Genomic DNA, 27252 nt, shown 5'->3' on the forward strand with positions numbered 1-27252 from the left:
TGTAATTCATTGCATGGGGTCCTGGGGTTGGCAAGCACATTAGCTGGCAGTTTGCGGCTGCCACTGTTCGTTACCCTGGTATTAGCACTGCTCATTGTATAAAACTGAAGGCATGCTAGTATTATCACCAGGTGTTAGACATCATCACTACCAGAGGTAGGTTAGAGAGGTCACCATTACCCGTGGTCAGAGTGTATACAGCCTTCTTACTCCTGCTTAACCCACACATCATTAATTTTCCACAGGGAATCTAACAACAGGTATCTAACCCTGTGAGAGCAAAGCCAGCTGCTTCTGAGTATGGGCCCAACAGAATTTAAAAAAAAATTTTTTTTTAATGCCTGGGGCAAATCGGGACAGATGGCTAGCAACCCGGGACAGGTGGACAGACCCCTAAAATCGGGACTGTCCCGCAAAAATCGGGACAGTTGGGGGGTATGTATTTATGTCCTGTAAAACAAAAGTTCCTCTATAAACTGTGTAGTTCTTTTACTAGAATATAAACAGGAATAGATTCCACTGGACAACCTCTCGCTCTGAATGTGCTTGACTAGCTTGTTTAACCTGTTTGCTGCTGGAGAGGGCTCTAATCCATTCATTAGAAATGCCTACAGCTGTATCTGGCAGTTAAAGAGTTACTTCACACTAAAGGATCCATTACAGCTAATTGATAAACATGCTAAGCACTATGTAAAGTGAATACAAGTGCTGAGGGACGCAGTTTGCTTTTTGCATTCTATCTAAACATGCTTTTAATGGATTACTAAAAAAACAACAAAACAAACAAACAAACAGATGCCTTTGTGTTGAAAAAAATGACCTTTTTGTTGGGGAGGCTTGTTCCAGGCCAATAAAACAGCTGCATTTTCACTGTCATGCACTCCATGCTAGTTTTAGTTAAGGGAATAGAAATGTCAACATTGAAATGTATATGGGTGCATTTCAATTTAAAATATAATTTTATGTTTTTTTCTGCAGCATACACACATATCCTGAGGGCCGTGCATCAATATTCAAACACCACACCTTCTCAGAGAGCTGGCAGTGCTATGTATTGCTTCTGAAGATGTATTTTGTGTTATTCAAGGGGTCAGCAACCTTGGGCCCTCAGATCTTTTGGAACTACATTTCCCATGATGCTGAGACACTCTTTAGGCTGTCAGAGCATCATGGGAAATGTAGTTCCAAAACATTTGAGGGCCCAAGGTTGCTGATCCCTACGGCAGTGCCAACTTTCAGAGAAGGTGTGGTGTCTGAATTCTGGTGCACGGGCCCTCAGGATATGTGCGTATGCTGCAGAACAACAGTAATAGCTTTTACTAGAAGCATTTTTGCTAAAGGAAGTATATTGTAAACATGCTTATATTTCAATTTAACCCTTTAAGGACACAGCTTTCTGTTTTCTCAATTGTTTTATGACGGAAAAATTCCGTCATATGTCCTTAAGAGGTTAAAGCGCACCTATGCACATTTCATTTTTGATCTTTCTATTCCTTTAAACAAGCTTTTACTTAAAGGGCCACTGTAAGTAAATATTTTCTATGCCTGTTACTAACTAACTTCCCCAAATACGCTTTTTATCAATAGCATTTCATTAACATATCTCTACAGTATATCAGAAATCTTGTCTGCAAATTTAATTGTTTTCCAAACCCACTCCGTGGGTATCCTTTGCTCTGTACCAATCCGTTTACAATACCTAGGTTTCAAAATGGCGCTTTAAACACAGTTATTGGTTTAAGTATTTTGAACATGCAGTGCTGAAAATAGTGGGCAGGATAATGTGACATCATCGGCGAATAAAATATATACCTTTTAGAACGTTATGAAACTTCGTTTTGGAGAAAATATAGGTCAGTAGGTTTTAATTAATGTTTATTAACTTTAATATGTTAGTTGTTTAGCTTAAAAATTATAACAGAAAGTAATCCTTTAAAGGAATAATATTTTTCCTTTGCTGTGTGGGGCCAATTAGGGACAGATATAAATAACAAACTCCTGCACATGTCAACCAATCACTGTGCATCATGCTCTGCATTCAAGCTTCTCTGAGGGATGTGGCAACAATAAAATTTAAATTACGGGAATCTCAGGCAATACAATTTTATGTTCCCTCAGTTTAATTGCCAACACTGCCCCTGTTCTGTCAGATGCACTGCCCCTGTTCTGTCAGATGAGCGAATTAATCAGACTAGTGAACGAAAGTGACGTTCCGTCAGCTGTCTGATAACAAACCCATACTGCGCATGCGCTCATCATTGTAGTCGCATTCCAAAGCGACTACGTCACAACCTACAGTTAATTCTTCTGATAAAACACAGTGCGCACTAACAGCCATTGGAAACTTGTTACAGTGCATGTGGGAAATACAAATGCCTTTATATATATTAATTAAACGGAGCTGCAGTTTGTGACCAGTTTAATTATTATATTAAAAAGGAATTTGTAAACGTGTTAGTAACAAGAGTCCAACAAGTGTATAAACACATAGAGTGATAGTAATGCATATAATTCACACAGCTTCCTTGTACTCTACTTAGAAAAACATAATACACTTACTATATCTAGATTTAGAAGGAAGCTGTGTGAATGATATGCTTTACTATCACTCTATGTGTTTATACACTTGTTGGACACTTGTTACAATGAGAAGCGCATGTTCTATCAGAAGAACAAATTTTAGGTTGTGACGTAGTAGCTGTGGAAAGCGACAACAATGAGGAGCACATGCGTGGTATGGGTTTGTTATCAGACAGCTGACAGAATTCGCTCTTATGACAGAACCCCCCATTTAAATGACATGCTAATTGTCCTAAACCTTGGCTAACCTGACTTAAATCTTGAACCTTGATCCTATAGAGAGAAAAAGCCTTGCTATATCTGACTTGACATATAGAGGTGGATCATAATCCTTTAGAAAATGTAACTAATATTTTTTTCTACCAAATTTCTATATAGATAAATCATTTGATAAGCTTTATTCAAATATAATCCTTTAGGTTCATTTTTGCAAATAATCCTTTCCAGTGTCTTATTGGGATTTAAAGGGATAGGCTAGTAAAAAATAAATGTCCATGATTCAGACAGAGCATGCAATTTTAAGCAACTTTCTAATTTACTCCTATTATCAATTTTTCTTTGTTCTCTTGGTATCTTTATTTTAAAAAACTGCAAAGTAAGTCTAGGAGCCAGACCATTTTTTGTTCAGCACCTGGATAGCGCATGCTGATTGGATGGCTACATTTAGACACTAATCAGCAAGCGCTATCCAGATTCTGAACCAAAAAATGGGCTGGCTTCTAAGCTTACATTCCAGCTTTTTAAAATAAAAGATATCAAGAAAACGAAGAAAAATTGATAATAGGAGTAAATTAGAAAATTGCTTAAAATTGCAAAAGTTTAATTTTGACTATACTGTACTATCCCTTTAAAGGCTGGAGTCAAAATCATTTTCAAAATGAATGTATGTTGTAACCCTTTCTTTAAAGGAACATGAAACAAGTATATATATGAGAGCGAGAGAGAAGAGAGAGAGAAGAGAGAGAGAAGAGAGAGAGAAGAGAGAGAGAAGAGAGAGAAGAGAGAGAGAAGAGCGAGAGAGAGAGAAGAGAGAGAGGAGAGAGAGAAAGAGAGAGAGAGAGAAGAGAGAGAGAAGAGAGAGAGAGAAGAGAGAGAGAGAAGAGAGAGAGAAGAGAGAGAGAGAGTAATTTGAACTAAGACAGTAAATCTTTGCATGATAAATATAATAATGTTCAGAGAAACAATGAGCAGTATGACTCTCAGAACAAAATACATGAGGCAGCCTCAGCTGAGTTCCTAGCGTCCCAGGTTTATAATCACTTCCCAAAACGTAGACCAATGTGGTTATGAGTCTCATTAAAATCAATACGGAAGAGTCAAACATGCTGGGAAGAACTGCTCGGAATTTGACAGAAGGAAAGAATTCCCTGGTACTAGCTTGATAAAGAACTAGACATTCCTTCCCCTGAGTGGGAGTGGCTGACTCAAGTTCACTAACACGGTTACAGAGCTAGTCACACTGTCAGACTTAGCACTTATACTCTGGGTATTCTCTGACTAAATCTGTCGTGCACAGAATGAAAGAAGAAACTGTGACAAGGGGAGGCAGAATTACTTGGTAAGGGAAGACTTTTGTATTCATTGTTTTTAATATCTGAGCCTTGGCTGACCCTCAGCACGTACTGGCAAACTATTTATAGCAGAGAGGCAGAGTCAGCAAAACTATTTCAGTGCTGCACACACCTTTCTAAATCAATTACTCTGACAGACAATTTACATCCTGCAACAGTGGCTTATTTATTGATTATGGTGTATTACCGCGTATACATTATTAACTGACAGACAAATAGAGCCATTTGTGATTATAATAAACGTTGTTGAGGAAGATAATCATGCACTTTGCTAAGCTTTTTAAAGTTCATTTAATTTGTATATGGATATAAATGCATCTTTTTTTTTTTTTTTTAAATATTAGTATAAACACTTGTTTATTGATTACTAAATCTGCATATTATAAACAGTTATTTGCTTGGTGGGGTGTGTTGAGGGTTAACCCTCTGTTGGAGACTAATTTATCTGAGCTGATCAAAGACTGAAATGGGAAATGAGAGCATTAGGCAATATACAGCACAGTTCCTCTCTTAGTTATATCTTTAAAGGGACAGTTTACCCCAACATTTCTCCCCCTTAATTTGTTCCAAATTATCTGTTTTACCTGCTGGAGTGTATTAAATTGTTTACAAGAAGCTCGTTTAAACTTATTTTGGTATTTGAAATAGATGATTTAGACTGTGGTTCCCCCACCTATACTGAATTTACAGGCTATTGACAAGCTATGTAAACATAGCCAGCAGAAGAAACACCATTTCCATTGTTCTCTTTAACCCCATCCTGCCTGTACTTATTTGTTACAATCAAAACAAAGATCTGATGTAAACTAATAAGTAAAAAATGTAATTTTAATTATGGGATCGGGCCTCGGGAGAGTGCCTATAACGCTAATCACGCTCTCCAGCCCGCAATTCCAGTTAGAAACCTGCAGAGGCTTCAGCACAGCAGAACGGCTTTCACGTTCCATGCCGTTCTTGCGGTGCTAAAGCCCAGTGCGGTTAGGACGCATTGAACGTCCTAACGGCGTGAAGGGGTTAAAGTAAATGTAAATTTTTTACATATTGACAATAAATATCGATTCTTATTTACTATTTTATTAATACCGCATAGTTATTTGCTTCAAATATCTAAAATTTTACATTATATTCAAGTTTGTAACTTAGCTCCCTTTTGATCCGAGCTCCTCCCATCCATAACTTCCCTTCTTTTCCTCGCATAACGTCTAGAGCGGTCCCACCCGCTCTATGACGTATTAGCAATGCACGCTCACGATTGCTCCTTTTTGTGCGCATGCGTGTCAAATTTGTTGCCGTCTATGCGCATGCGTTCAAGATATACTTCGGCAATTGCGCATGCGTTTATAAATAAGGGTGTACTCGCGATCGTGACAGCTAATTTTTGTGCGCATGCGTAGCGAGCGGGTATATTCTCAAAGCAACATAGTAGTCTGGTTGTGGCTGCGGGCTTTATATGCGCATGCCTGAAGCGTGAACGCGCAACGCTTCGAAATCCAGCTGAAGTTGATTTACGCATGCGCATATAAAAGACGCATGCGCATAAATTAATGAGTAACGTTATTAAAAAGGGGCTGGACGCCACGGGGTATGGCAAATTATTAGTTTAGGGAAATGTCAATCAAAGTTATAAACGCGGAACAAAATGGCGGGCGGAGGGAGAACGCAAGACGTTTGGAATTATCTAAGTATATAAATCGATATAATATTATGTATTTTAAAAAATCATGACTTAAACTTATGCTATTTTTGGATGATACAGCAGTTATGATTGTCGGCTATCAGTGACTTTACATCCACTTTAAGGATTGGGCTTTGGTTTACAAACAGAAATAAAATAAGGAAGCATGTGCGTGTACACAAAGTGATAACATAATGAGATCTCATTTTACGTGCAAGCTCAACCCATTTCAACAGGCTGTGGTTTCAAAGCATACAACCAGCGATTTCATATATAAAAATAAACCTAAAAATGTAATTTCTCATGCATTCTATACTGGTAGCAGGTGGTATAAAAAGTCATTGGAAATAAATTATGAGAAAAACAATTTTACAGTATACTGTCCCTTTAAAGATGTGCAGGGATCTATATTGCTTTATTTAACCTGTTCTATAGTATGAAGTTTTTTTCATTCTCGATTTAAAGTGACAGCGGTACTCTCCTTTAATGTGCGCCCAATAACGATTTTACCCATTGGAATATTTGTTTACAAATAGATCATTCACCTTTGTTTTCTCATTTGAAATAGATGATTTTGCTAATTGTATCCCCACCTATACTGAAAATGTCTGAGCTCTGGTTACAAAAAAAAATATGTAAACACAGAGGTTTAGATTAAAAATGTGCCCAGAGAGGTACTAATTGTTCATTTTCCATTGTTCTCTATAAGTACTGGCCTTTGAGTCAATTTAAAGGGACACTGAACCCAATTTTTTTCTTTTGTGATGCAATTTTAAGCAACTTTCTAATTTACTCCTATTATCAATTTTTCTTCGTTCTCTTGCTATATTTATTTGAAAAAGAATGCATCTAAGCATTTTTTTTATTCAGCACTCTGGACAGCACTTTTTTATTGGTGGATGAATTTATCCACCAATCAGCAAGAACAACCCAGGTTGTTCACCAAAAATGGGCCGGCATCTTAACTTACATTCTTGAATTTCAAATAAAGATATTGAGAGAATGAAGAAAATGTGCTAATAGGAGTAAATTAGGAAGTTGCTTAAAATGTCATGCTCTATCTGAAAGAAAAAAAAATTGCGTTCAGTGTCCCTTTAATGAATGATAAGGAGGACTTGTGTAACTAATCACACAGGTAACATAATAAGGTATTATTTCCCTACAAGACCAGCCCATTATATTGGGTTGTGGTTTCAGTTAACACAAACAGCTATTTAATTTACAAAAATATACATAAAGGATCTTTTCCCCATACATTTTAAACTCTGCAGCTGGTATAAAAAGTAATTGGAAAGAAATTAAGGAGAAACCAACTTAACAGTACACTATCCCTTTTAAGACAGAAAAGCAGTTGTTATTAGCAAAAGCTAGTTATGAGTTTGCTATTAAATTCTGTGGAGTTTCCTCCTTATTACCTTATGAATGTCTTGCAATAACCTGCCTACACAAGAGAAATTATGTACTAAATTTCTGTAAATTGTTATTTGCAGCAATAAATAGTGATCTATCTGACTATGGAATGTCATTATACTGAGCTTTAGAATCTGTCCATCAGAACTATCTAATTACTAGAATTTTATTCTATGTATTTTTGCAGAAGGAATACCTGTTTTATTAATAAAGATATTGATTGTAAGCTGGTTGGAATAGGGCTCTCCTCTATTAATTGGTTTTGTTTTGTCTGCTTTATGAATCTGAATTTCTTATTTTACACAATAACTTAGTGTATGGGTAACTATATTTATGTACCCAGTGCTGCAGTGTTAGGCAGCTCTTTAAAGGGATAGGGGAGTCAAAATTAAACTTGCATGATTCAGATAAAGCATATCATTTTAAGACACTTTTAAATTCACTTCTATTTTCAAATGTGCTTCGTTCTCTTGGTATCCCTTGTTGAAAAAGAATACGTGCATATCCTACACTAGTGGGAGCTAGCTGCTGATTGGTGCCTGCACACATTTCTCTCTTGTGATTGGCTAACTAGATGTGTTCAGCTAGCTGCAAGTAGTGCAATGCTGCTCCTTCAGCAAAGGATATCAATATAATGAAGCAAATTTAATGGTAGAAATAAATTGGAAACTTGTTTAAAATTTGTATGCTGTATTCAAATCATCAAAGAAAATTTGGGGGTTTCCTGTCCCTTTAAAAATAAAGCATAATAACAATCATGCATTTTTTAAGTTATATAATTAATCTCTATTATGTTGCTACATTTGTAAATATCTTGGAAAAATAAAAAATGTTTGAACAATATTTGCATAGTTGTGGTTTATTATTTACACTGGTCAAAGTGAAACTAACTGTGATATCATAATAATAGGAACAATTCCAAGTAGGTGGTGTGTAGGTTTTGGTTTTGCCTGGCTTTTTTTTTTACAGAGAAAGTATTATGTTAATTGATTTTTCTACTTTATTGATTTTTATTTGTTTAATTAAAGAATCATTTTAATACTAAATCAATAACAAGATGGTTTTTTAGATAAAAATGCCCCAGATCTGACATTTCAGGATAAATATAGATACTGAAGGCATTCTTAAAGGTACATAGTACTCAGAATGTATATATACTTTATCTGAAAGATTAGCAGCTACATTCATGTCACTGTATTATTTTATTTTCCTTGCATGAAATTTACAGGAACTATAGTGATTTCAATAAGTGATTAATTGGGGTTTGTAGAATGTTTATAATCAGGAAATTACGTGTGATAAGTCATACATGCATGGAGTCAGCATGGGTTGCAGCAGGCTCAGAGGGGTTGATGGGTAGAGTAGGGAGTCCGAGGGCGTTACTAGGTGGTTAGGGGAGTGGCTAGATGAGAAGCAGCAATGGGAGGGGGATATTTTCTCTCTCTAGCACTATTGGGGTACAACCTAAATGGTTGGGTTGGATTTGCACACCAATATAATTTGCCACTGGACATAAAGTTCATGTTTGTTTACAATTGATACCAAGGTATTTATTGCTCTCTGGCTGGTAAGGGCAACACACACAAGCCCAAAGTTGGTGTATTTAAAGGGACACTGTACTATAACATTTTCTTCCTTTAATGTGTTCCAAATAGCTTGTTATACCTACTGCAATATATTAATTACATGGGAAATTGTTCCTTCATGTTTGTATTTGAAATAACATTTTTTTTTCTCATTCAAACTATCACTTGTTGTTCTTAAAGGGACAGTATACACTCATTTTCATATAACTGCATGTAATAGACACTACTTTAAAGAATAAGATGCACAGATACTGATATAAAAATCCAATATAAAACTGTTTAAAGACTTACTTAGAAGCTGTCAGTTTGGCTCTATTGAAAAGGTAGCTGAAAAGCCCACTGCAAGTGGCAAATAAGACACTCCCCCCTCCCCCTTCTTTTGCATATGAAACGATCCTTTACACAAACAGGAGCAAGCTGGAGAAGGTAGCTGACAGTATTCACATAAAACTTTGGGGCTTGGTTAGGAGTCTGAAAATCAGAGCAATGTTATTTAAAAATAAGCAAAACTATACATTTATTTAAAAAAAAAACCTTTATGGGCTATATAAATAGATCATCTACAAAACATTTATGCAAAGAAAAAATGAGTGTATAATGTCCCTTTAAAGACATGCCTATAAAAATGGGCTGAACCTGCAGGTAAAGTACACCTGCTAATATTATGTATGTCTAAACACACAGCCTAAATAGTTAGGTATTGCAATGCTAAATATGTCTGGGAGCACAACCAGTTATTCTAAAAAAAATCTCTCTCTCGCCCCTCTAGGAGATCAGTTAGTAGATATGTGCATTTAGCAGTTTCGGTTCATGCCATTCAGCTCTTTTTGGAGCCAGATTTCTTCATGTTAAAGTGCAACACAATAAGATCTGGATTTAGTGTGTTTTTCTTTCACAAGAATACATTGATATCTGAGTGATACATTCATAGCTGTCGTTTACCGCTTTTAGCAGTGAACAAAATTGCTGAATGCCCATGTCTATTAATAAGAGCTATTGCCTCCTGTTTACGTAACTTTTCTACAGATAACTATATTTGCTATTCATATTTTCAGTGCAGGTGACCGTTTCTACAGACAAAATAAAGGGAAATGATCTGCTTGCAAACAATAAAATACACTCCAGCAGGTAAAATGTACCATTGGGAACAATGTCCCTTTAACACAGGAACATCAGTTTAAAAACACACTTTTTGTGTTACTCTCTTTTAGACAGAACATTTGTTAGTACAATGCCCCTTTAATTACATTCATATTTTTGCTGAAATAATCTCTAATTTAGTTAACTCAGATAAGTAAATATCAACTTTAGGTATAAACTGTATTTTGGTGAACAATAATAAAATAATTATCCAGTAGCTAATGTCAATATATTTATTATGGTGATAATTGTATGTTGTTGTCATATATTGTAAACAAGTTACTGTTTTTGTAAAAGCATTAGTTGCTGATGTAAAAACTGCTTAACACATTATATTATTTGTATAGCGCCTATATTAACTTACTGTGTTTTATTTTTGTTGTTTAGGTTTTTTTTGCTCTAATACATTTTATGATATAAATACCTGATTGTTTTGTGTCTAGAATGAAAATATGTTGTTAAAAAAATTTGAAACTCACATTATAAATATAACAGCATGTAAAAAAATATCTGTAAACATACAATTGTATGCAAATGTCTGGGCAAGCTGACAAAATCTCTCCAAAGATTATTTGGCAAAGACTATTCAGTCGTGTTCAGTAGATACCTCACTTTTAGGGGTCGATCCGATAAAAATCGTCGCCCGCAAAAGTTGGCGACGCCAATATTTGCGCGGATTTGGTATCCTATATACGGCGTAAGCTAGAAGTTACGCGCGTAGATTTCTGGCGTCGCCCGTAGTTTTTTGGCCCATAGACTGACATACAAAACACGCGCAATTTGCTATCCAATATACAGCGTAAGGACTTACGCGCGCAGATTTCACAAAATCTACTCCATTCTCAGCTCGCCACAAATTGAAGGCGCAGGAACCCTTGCACTGACATAGAAACCAACGTAACTCTCTGAAGGCCTAACAAATGCATGCTTAACAATATACATAGCAGCAGCTTGTTCACAAATAGTTAACCTCTTAAAAGCATTTATTATTCCTGCCCCTGCAAGTGTGTCAAACCAATCACAAACAGCACAACCTCTCACCTGCAGCCTTAAAACACCTGCAAATGCACACCCTCATTAGCCACCATGTTTCCCTTGCAGTATATTGCATTTAGAGTGAGACAGTGTCGTGGGGCACAAGGGGTGCTGGAACCCCTACAAGCCCCTGTTTTGGATGGTATCCCTGCTGCTGAGATCCCTGGTCATGGTGCTGTAGCTGTCCCTGCTCCAGCTGCTGCTGCTGCCCTCCCTGCTCCTCCTGCTGTTGTCCCTGTTCCTGGTGCTCCCCATGCTGCTGTTGCTGCAGCTGCCCATAGGCCAGCAGGGCCTATAAGATGAAGGCATCAGCAGAGGGGAAGAGCACCAAGGGTACACAGGGTTAGGGTCACCCTGTTTGGGATGACAGAAGTGGAGGTCAGGGAAAAGTATCGCTTGACTTCTGCAAGCCTCATTAACCTATATGAGGTCTTGAAGGATGATATTGACCCTCAAGCGTATAGGAACCGAGCTCTGACTGGTATGCAGAAGCTGTTGTGTGTTGTACACTTCCTGGCAACCGGCTCATACCAGTCAACAGAGGGGCTTGTGTCTGGCCTAGCGCAGTCTACCTTCTCCAGGATTCTAGGGGAGGTTCTGACTGCTCTAGATAACCAGACACAACGATACATTCATTTCCCCCGTACCCCCCAGGAATGGAACCGTCTTAAACAAGGCTTCTATCGACTGGGGGGTATTCCCAATGTCAAGGGGGCAATTGATTGCACACATGTGCGTATCGTGGCCCCACATGAGGAGACAATCCTCTATATTAACAGGAAAGGGTTTCACTCATTGAATTGCCAGATGGTCTGCGATACCAATCTGAAATTCTTACATGTGTATGCAGGCTTCCCGGGGAGTGCACATGATTCCTACATCCTGCGCCAGACCTCCTTATTCAATATGTTTGAAAATGGAACACTCTCGGGAGGATGGCTGCTTGGTGAGTACCTTCATTCTGTCTGTATATTTCTACTAAAGGGACACTAAACACAAATTTTTATCTCATGTTTCAGATAGAGAATACAATGTTAAACAGCATTACAATTCACTTCTATTATCTCATTGTATTTATTCTTTAGATATCTTATTTTTTAAAAATAGCAATTCACATATATGAGCCAATCATATGAGGCTTCTATGTGCAGCCACCAATCAGCAGCTATTGAGCATATCTAATATGCTTGTCATCAAAAGTTATCTATAGAATGGAGAAAATGATCTAATCTAAGTAAATTTTAAAGCTGATAACAATTGCAGGTTCTTATTAAATGGACAGTCTAGTATAAATTGCACTTTCATTATTCAGATAGGACTTTTAATTTTAATAAACTCTCCAAATTACTTCCATTAACAAAATGTGCACAGTATTTGTATCTTTTATATTTTTGAGTCACCAGCTCCTACTGACCATGTGCAAGAATAAGTGTGTATGCATTTGTGAATGGCTGATGGATGTCACATGGTACAGGGGGAGTTTCAAAATACATAACACTTTAAATTGTCATAAAAAATAACTTTGATATTAGACTAAGTGCTATTGCATTGTCTTGTTATCTTGCATTTTTTGATAATGAAAATCTACTGTGTTGACTGGTCCTTTAAAATAGATTTTTGGTCTAGACTAATACTGGCATAAAAGTAGATTGCTTATAATGCACAAATTTAATGTTTTTATTAAATCTATCTTTTATATGAAATTCATGTTGTGTCCCTTTAAAGCACATGATGTACCTGTAGTAATCCAAACACATATGTTACATGACAGGTGACGCAGGGTACGGCTGCAGACCATGACTATTAACCCCCTTGGTGCATGCACCCCATTACAGAGCCACAACTCAGGTACCAGGAGGCACACATAAGAACAAGGAATGTCATTGAAAGGAGCTTTGGCCTATTAAAAACCAGGTTCAGGTGTCTGGATGTTACAGGCGGAGCACTACAGTATAACCCCAACAAAGTGTGTTCCATTGTCAATGCTTGCTGTATTCTACACAACATTGCTGTGGACACACGTTTGTTGGGGGACATTGACCCAGAGCAGCAGCAGCAGCTGGTTCCTGTACCTGAGGATGTGGACAGGGGGACACTGAGGGGGAATGAAGTGAGGGATTATGTCATCCGGGAATACTTCACCTGTAAGTTACTTATTCATAAGTACAGTAAACCGTAACATTCACATGTATTATGATGTTTGACAGTACCTCACCAACCATTGCATGGGTATATATCATGTCTTGCAGAATTTCAAACTTTGGATTTCCACTGCATGTAAGTGAAACTACTACATCCCAACCCCCTTCCCTTAAAGGGACACTATACCCAAACATATTCTTTCATGATTAAGGATAGAGAATATAATTTTAAAAAACCTTAAAATTTACTTCGATTACCTATTTTCAGTTATTCTTTAGATATACTTTAATGAAGACATAGCAATGCACACAGTGAAACAATCACAGGAGGCATCTATATACAGCTACAAATCAGCAGCTACCAAGCATATCTAGATATGCTTTTCAGCAAAGAATATCAATAGAATGAAGCAACATAAATAATAGAAGCAAATTATTAAGTTGTTTATAATTGTCTGCTCTTTACAAATCATGAAGGAAAACATTTTGCTTTCATGTCCCTTTAACAACCCTAATTACTGTATATTTCTCATTTTTTTCATTCATGTTTAGTTCACTATCATTAAGAATGAGGATAATGGATATTTATACCTTATGTTCACACCTTCTTTAAATACATTATTAGTTATATATACCAACGTGTCAATTTATATTGGATGTGAGAAACCTTGATTTACATCTTAGAAGTGAATATTACTATATGTACCGTTCATACACAACTATGTGATGTAGTTTATCGAACAGGAATATGTCAGAAACATGATAATAATACCTTTTTTGCCCATTTCAACACAGGTATTATTATATGTTTTAACAATATTACTGTACTAAAACACACCTCACATGGATGTGGATGACAATTATATGGTAAATAACAGAGGACAAGATTTAGGATGAAATAGAACAAGATTTATTTTCTTTTAGGCCTCTTAGATGAGGGGGCTGAGGGGCCTGGAGTGGGTCTCCTGCCTCTCCTGGGTTGTGTGGATCCAGTAGGAGTGCTGGTCACAGATGAGATGCTTGAGGCGATGTCCTGCTGGTGGGTGAAATGCTCCAGCAACACACCCAACAGTTGGTTCTGTTCCCTCCATCTGTGGTCACTCTGGATTTGCATGTCCGAAATGACTCTCAGCATTTGTGATTGGTTTTGTACCATAGCAGTTACAGATGCTGCCATGTCCCTTTGCAGCTCAATGGAACGCTGTTGTAATCGCTGTTGGCTCCTATGGAACCTGCGTTGGTCCCTCTGCATTCTCTCGCAGGTTGTCGTTAGACTCTCACAGGTCAATGTTTGCCTCCTCGGTAGGGAATTGTATTCATCACCCATGGCGGAAGTCAGTGGATCCATGGGCTCTTCCCCAGCAGGGACTATAGGCACTGGTTCCATTTCTTGATCCTCAGCTGGGGGTGCAGGCCCCGGAATCTCAGCTGGGGGTGCAGGGCGAGGAATTTCAGCTGGGGTGCAGGCCCCGGAATCTCAGCTGGGGGTGCAGGGCGAGGAATTTCAGCTGGGGGTGCAGGCCCCGGAATCTCAGCTGGGGGTGCAGGGCGAGCAATTTCAGCTGGGGGTGCAGGCCCGGGAATCTCAGCTGGGGGTGCAGGGCGAGGAATTTCAGCTGGGGGTGCAGACCCCGGAATCTCAGCTGGGGGTGCAGGGCGAGGAATTTCAGTTGGTGGAGCTCTTCCAACTGCTGCCGATGGTGCAGATGTCCGGATGGACTGATAGTCCCATTGGCTGCTGGTGTGCATCCACTCAGCCTGCTGGTAGAATCCCTGAGTGGCATGATATTCTTGTGGGGGGGTAAAGACATCTACCCTTCGGGGCTGGCGTGGCTCCCCCTCCAAGCCAAAGTAATATTCCTCCGGCCAGGGCTCCTGCCAGGTATCCTCCTGTAATGCAGGCGGCATAACATTGGGATTCTCAATTGAGGCAGTCCAACCCATGTCATGCCTGGCATACTCCTGCTGGACTCTCTGGACCGGTGGTCGAGGTGGAGATATACTTTGATCCGGTGTTGGAGGGGGATGCATGGGCATTGGCACCCTGGTGACTGGAGGTTCTGTGGAGGAGTCAAATGATGAGAGGGATTAGTACAGTCAGATATATATCCATGTGGGCATACAATGTACATGCTAGGGCCTATCCACATTCTCATGTCAAACTCTATAACATGCATGTGCACATTGAGATTTGTGATATGATGGGTTTTAATATGCAAAGTATACATGTATGTGCTTCATACAATAGTTCTGTGTACATGTCAGTGATGGAGAAAATGTGTTCTTTAAGTGACACTATGGTTGTGATGACTATAGTGTCCATTTACTGAAAAGTCTACATGTGGCTTGTGGCCTGTGTTACTCTGAGACATGTTAGTATTTCACTATTCCACCTCATATCATGATTTTCAATGTGTTAAGTAGCATTAAATGGACATGCAACCCATATTTATTCTTTCATGATTCAGCTAGCCAAGCATGGAATTTTAAACAACTTTGTAATTTACTTCCATTAGCTAATTTGCTTCATTCTCTTGATATTCTTAGCTGAAAAGCATTTCTAGATAGGCTCATAAGCTGATGATTGGTGGCTGCACATCAATGCCTCGTGTGATTGCCTCACCCATGTGCATTGATATTTAATAAACTAAGATTATGAAAATAATGATGAAAAATAGATAATAGAAGTAAATTGGGATGTTGTTGAAAACTGTATTCTCTATCTGAATAATGAAATAAAATTATTTGGGTTTCATATCCCTTTAATGTTAAATCTCATTGTATATTTTGTTGTTAGTAAGCAAAATACCATGCTCATCATTGTGTACATGAATGTGTGACAATATAGGATGTTATAACTCAAATACATATAATACTGGTGTGTGGGATGTTACTCACCAGCATGCTGTGCTGATGTTGCAGCCCCTGAGTCACGAGCCCCCGGAAGTCCACGGACTGCTGTGACGCTCAGGGACCTACGAATCAGCTCCTGCCACTCGTTGTATTCCGCCTCATAGTGAGGCCCACCTCCTGTTGCCCTCTGGGACATTGCTTCCTGGCCCATCTTCTCCTTGACTCTCCTTTTACAATCATTCCATCTCTTCTTTAGGCCATCCACATTCCTCCTCTGTTGGGACACACCATTGACGGCCTCCACCACCTTCTGCCAAGCATCTTTACGCCTACGGGCAACTCCTTTGCCCTTCTCTTGTCCAAAGAGGGCATTATGGTTCTCCAGGACAGCCTGGACTAGAGCGAGGTTTTCTGCAAAACTGAAGTTAGGACACCTCATACGCTCCTCGTCCTGGGCCGCCTGGCTCCCTCCCTGGGATGTCCCTGGTGTGGGTTCCTCCCTATCCTCTCCCTCCTCCCCCCTTCTATCCCCATGTGCACCCTCTATCCCTCTTCTAAGTGTGCCTGGCCTTGGGGCAACCCCACTCCCATCCTCCCTTCTGGCTCTCCCTCTCCCCACTCCGCTCACTCCCTGACGGGGACCCTGCTGCTCCTCCTGTCCATAATCCTCTCCCTGCAACTCCCCTTCCCTCCTCCCCCCAGCCCTAGCTCTCCCTGACATCCTCACACTACACACACTCACACACTCACACTCACTCCCACTTCAATCACACACAATCACAACCAGACACTCAGCCTTTCAAACTGTAAAAGATAAATAAAATGTGTAAGGTGTTATAAAAAAAAAAGTGTTGTGTATTTTGTATATGTGTGTATGCAAAATGTGTGCAATATGTAAAAAAGTGACAGTAAATGTACAAGCTTATCAAATCCTCCAAATCCGACCTAACTAAATATTATGCAATGCGGCTCTCTCTCTACTCTAACGACTTTCTCCTACTCACTGTAGTGTGCTGTAGCTCCAAGAACCAACCAAACACACTAAAGAAAATGGCGGCTGCGCAGGGGTTTAAGTCTGAATTTTGAATCTCGTCATTACGTGGCACATCTCTTAGAACTGGCGTAATTTTTTACGAGTCGTAGGCTAATTTGCATAAAACTACACTTTATTGAGAGTTTACGTGAACAAAATACAGGCGCAAGTACTTTCGACGACTAAAATGTGTATTTGCGCACATTTTGCCTGCTCGCCGGTTTTTCCTACTTACGCCAGTTTAGCATCTGATGGCGCTGAATATTGGATAGCTAGAGTTGCGAGCTGAAACTGCGGGCGACGCGGGTTACCTTGCTTGCGCCGCAAACTACGATCTATATCGGATCACGCCCTTAGTGTTTTTTTATTTCTGCATATGTAATTTGTGCATTTAGAGACGCATATCAGCATTTGCATGGATTCAAGCCACCTGTCTCCCTAGGCATCTTCTCTATGGGCAGCACTAGCCCCCCTTTTATTGTCTGTCCTTCCTGTGTGCCCCCCCCAGCTTTGGCCACACTGTATATGTGTGTGTGTGTATATATATATATTCTCACACACTCACTCTCAGACACACACACTACTGGTCAAACATTTTAAAATGCATCCATTTATCAATGTTTTTTCATTAAAAGGGATGTTAAACAATATGAGATTGCAATATAAAATGTTTAATTACATGTAGCTAAAATATAAGCTTTAATGGGTGCCACCATGCATGAACCTAAGTTTTCTAGTTATTATATCTCTCTTTTGCTGAGGACAATTTGAGAAATATATAAAACAGGCAATAAAAGAGATTGTACGAAAACAAAAGGAAGATAGGATCCGGATCTAGGTTGCAAAGGTGGTTTAAAAGAGTTTGTGCAATCAATGCTGTGCAGAATATAGGACTGTTAAAATAATTATCTAACATGGTTTCCACACAGCCTTGTTTGCAAACTAAATTTAATTTCCTGATTCATATCTGTCTCTAGTTATCCTCAGCAGAAGAGAAAAGTAAATAAAAATGTTAAACTAAAATATGGTGGTGGTCACTATTATATAGAAACGCACTACTTTATGAGCTGAAAGCCTTATTGCATTGTTTTCGGAAAGGAAATACCTATAGAAGTCAAGCAGTTACCTGTTATTCTAAATGTAATTTATGCTTGGCAAAAAGTAATTAAGGCTGTGAAAGTAAACTTTCAATACTCACAATACTTACCGATTATTGGAAATCCAAATCTCATGTCAGCTCTTAACTCTGAGGTTTTTATTAGATGGAATCAGCAGGGGCTAACTTATAGTAACCAGCTGAAGGATAAGGACACAAAGAGATGTAAAGCTTTTGCTGAACTAAAAAAGGGACTTTAAGGTACCAGATAAAGACCTCTTTGCGTACTTTCAGGTCCGTCATTGGTTTGAGGATCTTGTGCATAAACGTCTTGTAGAAACGAACTGGTCACTACTGGACCCTGTGGTTAATGTTTACAAGACAGGCAACCATTCCATTTCTTTCCTGTATAAAACGCTTAAGTCTTTGCAAGGACAGGATGACGTTAAAGGGATACTGATCCCATTTTTTTTTTTTTTCATGATTCAGATAGAGTATGCAATTGTAAGCAACTTTCTAATTTACTTCTATTATAAATTTTTATTTGAAAAAGAAGGTATCTAAGCTAAGGAGCCAGCAAATTTTTGGTTCAGAACCATGGATAGCATTTGTTTATTGATGCTGTCAATCAGCAAGGACAACCCAGGTTGTTCACCAAAAATGGGCCGGCATCTAAACTTACATTCTTGCTTTTCAAATAAACATACCAAGAGAATGAAGAAAATTTGATAATAGGAGTCAATTAGAAAGTTGCTTACAAAATGCATGCTCTATCTGAATCACAAAAGAAAAAAATTGGGTTCAGTGTCCCTTTAATAAAATAGCTATAGCTTGGAACAGCCCTACAAAGGTAGTACCGAAAAGCTTCAAACTAGTAGATGAAGTGACTATATCAACTGTCTTGAGGGAATCACACACAAAAATAATTAATAGAATATACATGACGCCCTACTTGCAATCAAAATGGGATATAAATGTTAGTGCTTGTTATAAATATAATTTCCCGGCTGCTGATTTGCACCACTGTTTGTGGAACTGCCCGAAGGTTCAGAAGTTCTGGAACAAAGTAAATCATTGGGCCAATATGTGCTACATTATCCTTTTAAAATAGAAGACAGTCATATTTTCTTTTTAGTAAAAGACACACAAAAAAGAGATGAATAGAAGGCTTGTAAACTCCATCATTATTAATGGAACGACCCTAACTTTGAAACATTGGAAATTCAAAAGATCCCTACATTAGCTGAACTCATAAAGCAAATAAATACCCAGTTGATCCTAAAACAATTTGATGTAACCATTGATAATGAACCTAAAATTAAACAATTTTTCAACAAATGGAGGAGTTTTATTGTCTCCCATCCTAAAGAAATACAAATAAGTTAATTCTTCCTTTTTAGAAGTTCGTATAATTAGCAGCAGCATTAGAAAGGAATGAATATCCTGTAATTGAAGGCTTAGAGGGAAAGGGGGGTAACTAATTGAGAATTATCAAGTTATCTTTAATTTTTCTATTATGTATTTTTTCTTAAATTTTATTTATTTATTTTTATTTTTTAAAAATGTATTTATTTTTTTCTTCCCTCCCAGTACTGTATTACTGTGAGATGACCTTTTATACTGTCTGTATAAGGGAAATGGCAACATTTTGTATAAAGTAACCTTTTTAAGTAATATTTGATTTAAGGTCTTTTTCTTTTAAGAATGATAAGAAATTGGAGATGTAAGTAGAGCATGGCTATTCTATGTTAATTTGTTCCTGTGTGGCCATCTAATCCTTCTTATAGGATTTTTTATTTTATTGTATGTTTTGCTTTTCTGTTTTTGTCTGATTAAAAAAAAAAGAAAAAAAAAAAAAGAAACTCAAAACTTTAGAAACTAAACATTTACACTTCAGCATTTTTACAACATTGTAATTGCATACAATACCTCTTCATATTATTCTAAGGCTAATCTTTGCTTTATGTATTTATTGCATCTGTCAAAAATCAGTTAGTATGGTAGCTATTTGTGTATTTCTAAAATCTAAATTCATTTTCTAAAAAAATACAAAAGTGCAACTAAAAATGGTTCAGCAGTTAAAGTGTTTATTAACACCCAAGCTCCCTACTGAGGCCAAAAAACACCAGGCACATCAATACACTGATAATGAGCATAGTGCTGTACACAATGGTACAATTTATCTATATACTGATAATTAAAGGGATATGAAACCCACAAATTTATTTTATGATTCAGACAGAGCACACAATTTTAAAAAAAGTTTCCAATTTACTTCCATTATCAAATTTGCTTCATTCCCATGATATTCTGTGTTGAAGAGATACCTAGGTAGGCATCTGGAGCGCTACATGGCAGGGAATAGTGCTACCATCTAGTGCTCTGGCAAATGGATACAATTCTTGCAAAACTGCTGCTATATAGTGCTCCAGAAATGGGCTGGCTCCTAAACATACGTCTGCTTTTTAACAAAAAATTACCAAGAAAACAAAGAAAAATTGATATGAAAAGTAAATTAGAAAGTTTTTTAAAATTGCTTGCTCTATCTGTTCATGAAAGAAAAATTTTGGGTTTCATATCCCTTTAAAGTACAGGTTTCATATCCCTTTAAAGTACAAAACTGGTAATTACGGTGCTTTTTATGCACTAATAATATGTTTACTCTATTGTTTAATTATACTAAGTATGTTATAGTGATAATGAACGTGCTGCAGTCTGTAATTACATTAAATGTTTGTAGACTACCTGTTTAGATAAGTCAGGGTTTTTGTCTTTACAATTAATAGAGACCAAGTTAATTGGTTGCAAAATTTTCCCATTTAACTGCACAATTGTTTTTCTAGACATGAAAGCTGTTTAAAGGGATATTAGTCATTTTTGTTGCCTATAAAATATATATTTTTTTAAAACAGGGCTAGATAAATTTGTCTGCAGCCTAGGAGCCAGCCCACAATTTTAGAAGCCTCCTTTTTTGAATATTACAGGGTCATAAACAGGAGCATTGGACATACCTGAAGGTTTTACATAGAATGGGAGGTAAGTAAGGGGTACTTAGTAAGTGTTGAGGCTTCTGAAGAAAGTGACAAAAGGCTGTTCCCTGCACGTAGTGAATATGAGAGTTGTGGCTATGCTGGTGAATGTTGCATGAAGCTGCACAAGTGAGATCAAGATACAAAAACACAAAAAAGTAAAAACTTACTTGATTTATACATCAATGTGAGCTTGAGAGGCAATTACTGGCCCAGTCTGCCCCTTGTCTCTATGACAATGCTGCATAATGCTTAAGATGAAGATTAGAGAGATGTAAGAAACAGCCCAGAGCCCATTTTTTAGACTTATTAATTTATCGAGCCCTGGTTTAAAATTTGTTAATTTGATCAACTAGATTATTTACTTTTTGCACTAGAATGTGCATTTACAACATAGAATTTGTAGTGGTTACTCACCTTTACAATATGGTATCTATATAACCTACTGTTAAAAATGTATTGTATATGCACTTCTCTCTTAAAGGGACATTTTAAGTCAAAATAAACATGTATGATTCAGATAGAGCATGCAGTTTAATAAAGATATTTCCCAATTAACTTCCATTATCAAATTGTGCACACAGGGTATACGTATATTAGTCTGTGATTTGCTGATGTCTGTCACATGACACAGGGGGCCGGAAAATTGAAGCAAAAATAAATTTGTAAGAAAAAAATCTACTGCTTATTTGAAATTCAGAGTAAGTGCTATTGCCTTGTCTTTGTATTATGTACTTGTTAATTATGTAATTCTACTGCGTTGAGTGGTCCTTTAAGTATATGCCCAATGCCAAAATAGCTTATTTAACATACACATATCACACTTAAAACACAGCTAACAAAAGCAAAAAACAGACAGGGGTAGCAATAATACAATGTCATTTTCCTGCAAGTAAATTGGTCGAATTTATTATAAAACATTTAATAAATAAATATTCAAGAAATGTGATGTGAGTTGGGTTATTTTGTACATTGTGGGACTTGACAGATTTGGCCAAAATCTAGGAGCCAGACGATAAATGTAGGAGTAATCCATACGGAATACATATTTATAGACAAACATGTGTATATACACACACACACATACATTATATAATAAAACAAAAAGTTGGATTTGTATTTAACAGCCGCAATGGGGCGAACAGGGGACACCCATGGGTTTCTTGAGGACACTAAACCAGGGTGGCAGGGCTAATTTTAAGGTGCCAGTGACTCCCTTGCTCCTTTGGGTTCAGTCTTCATTATTTGCTTTGCAAATGAAGAACCAAGTTATCCCCTGTTCCTGTTTTTTTGTTTATCTTAGATGAAATGTGCAACTCACAAAATATTTTGAGTTGCACTTTTGGGCTTTATATCTGCTATCAGAAATAAGCAAATGCTGGAAAGAGAGGATGACTTTATTTGTTTTGTAAACTAATAAAACTGTCATATTGCACATTTGTTATTTTGATGAATTAATTTGTTTATTTTTTGTGCCGTTTGGTGCCAAAAAAAGTGGAGGAAGTGAGGGGAACAATATTGTTTTGCTTATCAGCTCATTTGTGTGTAATGGTGTACAGGAGTTCTGACTATTTGTGTGTCCATCATCACCTGCCCAATCCTGCCATAGTATTACTAATGATTGATGTTAGTGAGAGCCAATCCGCCACTAAATATTTGATTTTAGTTGTACAATCAAGACTTAGCTTAACATATGGAGGTGGGAGACTAGGGGAATCTCAGATATTTTCAGTCATTTGACTAGAGCTATTGAAACATGCATTTGAGTGACTTATGTGTCTCTGTCATTGACTCAAATTTAATCAGTAGTTTTGTGTTCTGTTAGAATGGAAAGATTATTTTAATTGTTAGAACTCATTAATATTTTTTGTTAAATTTAGTTGCATGTATTTGTATATAATAACACTGTGAAAATACTTTAATTTTTTTTCACCAGAAAAATCGGTAATTAACAAAAAGTTAAAAGGTCAGATTTAAATTTTCTTTTTTAAAAATCAATTTTACTTTGTGGAACATTGATTTAAGCATTCTTATTCTATTGCAATGTTGTCCAACCTAAAAGCTTTTCATTTGGTGCCATTTTGCCATTCCAAACAACCTACTCAATGTGTTTTAATCATGTCCAAAATCTTTCAGGATTGTCACAGGTTGGGAGGTCTGGCTTGCTACTCGCCCCCCCTATAGCTGTTGATTTCCAAGTCTTAAGGGACTCTACAAGCCACCCCCACAAGACCGCCAGTTATTTGCTCATAACTTCTCCCCTCTAATACTGCCCCACCAATAGAAAATAGCCCAACCCATAGAAAACTGCATTATAGTCAGATATTTTGTTGCATTATTCTGATATGACACATAATACTGGAATGCTTTGAAACTACTGAATCTGCTTACCCCCCCAAATATACACCAAGGGCGCGATTACATATACGGCGCAGGCTTCAGCGCAAGTGCTGCAGCCCGCGCCGCCCGTAATTTCACCTCGCACATCGGGCTATTACATATATGGCGCCGGCAGCTCATAAAGTGCTGTAAGTCGGATAAACTAGCGATGTCCAGAAATGAGCGTAAATACAAATTTCAGGAGTCGCCAGTGATTTACGGCACTGCCGGAGCCTAAGAAAAGTAAAGAAAATAACAAATCTCCCATAAAAGTCTAACACGCCTCCCAAAAATAAGCCCAACACGTAAAAACCCCTATATCCGTAATCCCCCCCCTCTCACTACTAATAATAAATGTATTAACCCCTAGACCGACAACCCCCCACAACGCAATAAGCCTAATTAAACTATTAACCCCTATATCTGCCATCAAACCCACACCGCAAGTAATAACTAAATTATTAACCCCTAAATCCTCCAACCCCAACATCGCAAACTACGTATTAAAACTATTAACCCTTAATCCGACATTAACACACAACGCAATAAACACATTAAAACTATTAACCCCTAAACCACCAAAGCCCACAACGCAATAAATCTAACCCCTACCCTAACCCCCCTAACCTAACACCCCCTAAATGAACCCAAATTACAGAATTTACAAAATACTAAAGTTACTATTAAATAATAAAAAAAATAACACTACTTCAAAAATACAAATAAACTAAGTATAAATTATTTTTTATTTTCTGTAATTGTAGTTTAAAGGGACAGTCTACTCCAGAATTTTCATTAGACTGTCCCTTTAAACTACAATTACAGAAAATAAAAAAATCTAAGATTACAGAAAATAATAAAGAAAATTACCAAATTTTACAAAAATTATACCTAATCCCTATGAAAATAAAAAAGCCCCCCAAATAAAAACACCCCCTAATCTAATAAACTACCAGTAGCCCTTAAAAGGGCTTTTCTCAGGGCATTGCCCCAAGATAACCAGTTCTTTTTCAAGAAAATACACAACCCCCCCTAACAGTAAACCCCCCCACCCACCAAACCCCCCCAAATAAAATAACCTAACACTTAAAACCCTAAACTACCCATTACCCTGAAAAGGGCATTTGTTGGGCATTGCCCTTAAAAGGGCATTCAGCTCTTTTACTGCCCACCCTATCTAAATAAAAAAAAAAAAAAATCCCTTAAAAAACCCTAAGTCTAACCCCCAAGTGGTCCTCACCTGTCCTGAAGTCTAGCAGAGAAGGTCCTGTTCCAGGCGGTGAAGTCTTCTTCCAAGCGGCAACCTCTTCTTTCTTCTTCCAGGAACCAGACCGGTGAGCCTGGAACTGAAGACCGGCGACCGCGGAGCCATGGAGCGTGGAGGATCCTCTTCATACAATCTCCACCGTTCACTGAATAGGAATTCAAGGTACGCGAAAAATGGTGTCCCTTGAATTCCTATTGGCTGATTTGAGCCTTCAAATTCAAATCAGCCAATAGGATGACAGCTACTGAAATCCTATTGGCTGTTCAAATCAGCCAATAGGATAAGAGCTACTGAAATTCTATTGGGTATTCAAATCAGCTGCCATTTATGGCGAGGTAAAAATGGAGTAAGATTTCTCCATTTTCGCCACGTAAGTCCTTGCGCGTGATATTGGATACCGATTTACAACGCGGTCCGATGTTAGCCTATGGGAGTAAAAATTGCGGGCGCTGTATATATATGATACCAAACCTGCGCAAAAACCAGCATCACCGGCTTTTGCGGGCGACGCCGCAATATGTAATGGGGCCCCAAAAAAAATAAAAAAACCTAATACATCATTTTGTGTGAGTTTCTCACTGAAAAATGTCTCACAACAAGCTAAAAGAAAAAGGAACAGTAAACACCTTTTAATTATCCTTAAAGGGCCATTATACACTCATTTTTTCTTTGCATAAATGTTTTGTAGATGATCTATTTATAAAGCCCATAAAGTTGTTTTTTTTAAAAAATTTATAATTTTGCTTATTTTTAAATAACATTGCTCTGATTTTCAGACTCCTAACCAAGCCCCAAAGTTTTATTTGAATACCGTCAGCTTCCTTCTCCAGCTTGCTCCTGTTTGTGTAAAGGGTCTTTTCATATGCAAAAGAAGGGGGAGGGGGGAGTGTCTTATTTCCCACTTGCAGTGGGCTTTCCAACTGCCTTTTCAACAGAGCTAAACTGAAAGCTTCTAAGTACGTTTTTAAACCATTTTATACTGGATTTTTATATCTGTATCTGTGCATCTTATTCTTTATAGTAGTGTCTATTACATGCAGTTATATGAAAATGAGTGTATACTGTCCCTTTAAAGTGAATGTAAATTTTGATGCTAAAGTGCCCGGTTTTTAAAATTTTGATTAAAAACAGGGGCACTTTAATTCAAAATTTACATTTCACTCGTTGTGAAAAAAATACTTACCTTTTAAACTTGACAGCCGGTCCAGCTTCCCCCGGTAGTCGCAAATCATTTCTGACGTCAGAAATGATGGATCGGTCATCCTCCAATCACGGCTTTTGATGAATTAAAGTGCCCCTATTTTTAATCAAATTTTAAAAATCCAGGCACTTTAGCATCAAAATTTACATTCACTTTAAGATTAAAATGCAAAGAAGAAAAAAAAGTCCACTATGCTCTGTAAGTTACAAGTAATTATTGGAATAATTTTATACATCATATTTATCAAACTACAGGGAGCATGTTGTCTTACTCCAAGCTGTATAGGCTCGAAAGCCTACTACCAATTAAGCATATTAGGTGATGTGCATCTCTGTAATGAGAAGGGGTGTGGTCTAATGACATCAACACCCTATATCAGGTGTGCATAATTATTAGGCAACTTCCTTTCCTTTGGCAAAATGGGTCAAAAGAAGGACTTGACAGGCTCAGAAAAGTCAAAAATAGTGAGATATCTTGCAGAGGGATGCAGCACTCTTAAAATTGCAAAGCTTCTGAAGCGTGATCATCGAACAATCAAGCGTTTCATTCAAAATAGTCAACAGGGTCGCAAGAAGCGTGTGGAAAAACCAAGGCGCAAAATAACTGCCCATGAACTGAGAAAAGTCAAGCGTGCAGCTGCCAAGATGCCACTTGCCACCAGTTTGGCCATATTTCAGAGCTGCAACATCACTATAGTGCCCAAAAGCACAAGGTGTGCAATACTCAGAGACATGGCCAATGTAAGGAAGGCTGAAAGACGACCACCACTGAACAAGACACACAAGCTGAAACGTCAAGACTGGGCCAAGAAATATCTCAAGACTGATTTTTCTAAGGTTTTATGGACTGATGAAATGAGAGTGAATCTTGATGGGCCAGATGGATGGGCCCGTGGCTGGATTGGTAAAGGGCAGAGAGCTCCAGTCCGACTCAGACGCCAGCAAGGTGGAGGTGGAGTACTGGTTTGGGCTGGTATCATCAAAGATGAGCTTGTGGGGCCTTTTCGGGTTGAGGATGGAGTCAAGCTCAACTCCCAGTCCTACTGACAGTTTCTGGAAGACACCTTCTTCAAGCAGTGGTACAGGAAGAAGTCTTCATCCTTCAAGAAAAACATGATTTTCATGCAGGACAATGCTCCATCACACGCGTCCAAGTACTCCACAGCGTGGCTGGCAAGAAAGGGTATAAAAGAAGAAAATCTAATGACATGGCCTCCTTGTTCACCTGATCTGAACCCCATTGAGAACCTGTGGTCC

The 27252-nt window shown here is 37.9% G+C and overlaps 1 protein-coding gene across 7 annotated transcripts in view; it reads left to right on the forward strand.

The window, feature by feature from the left end:
* SH3TC2 (SH3 domain and tetratricopeptide repeats 2) overlaps window positions 1-27252 on the forward strand; it is a 297382-nt gene that overhangs the window by 34814 nt on the left and 235316 nt on the right. For 2 of the 7 annotated variants that reach the window (XM_053717121.1, XM_053717123.1), the window contains exon 1: window positions 3710-4138. The exons of 2 other annotated variants lie outside the window; for them this stretch is intronic. Coding sequence is in view for 3 of the 5 variants with exons in the window: in XM_053717117.1 (XP_053573092.1) it covers window positions 11904-11943 (40 nt within the window). In the remaining 2 variants the exon portion in view is untranslated. Of the gene's footprint in view, window positions 1-3708; window positions 4139-9877; window positions 9951-11876; window positions 11944-21733; window positions 21851-27252 lie in introns of those variants that run through there. 3 more of the 7 variants (XM_053717119.1, XM_053717120.1, XM_053717117.1) reach the window with 3 other exon arrangements.

This window comes from Bombina bombina, chromosome 6, assembly GCF_027579735.1.
Source record: "Bombina bombina isolate aBomBom1 chromosome 6, aBomBom1.pri, whole genome shotgun sequence".
Classification (NCBI taxonomy): domain Eukaryota; kingdom Metazoa; phylum Chordata; class Amphibia; order Anura; family Bombinatoridae; genus Bombina; species Bombina bombina.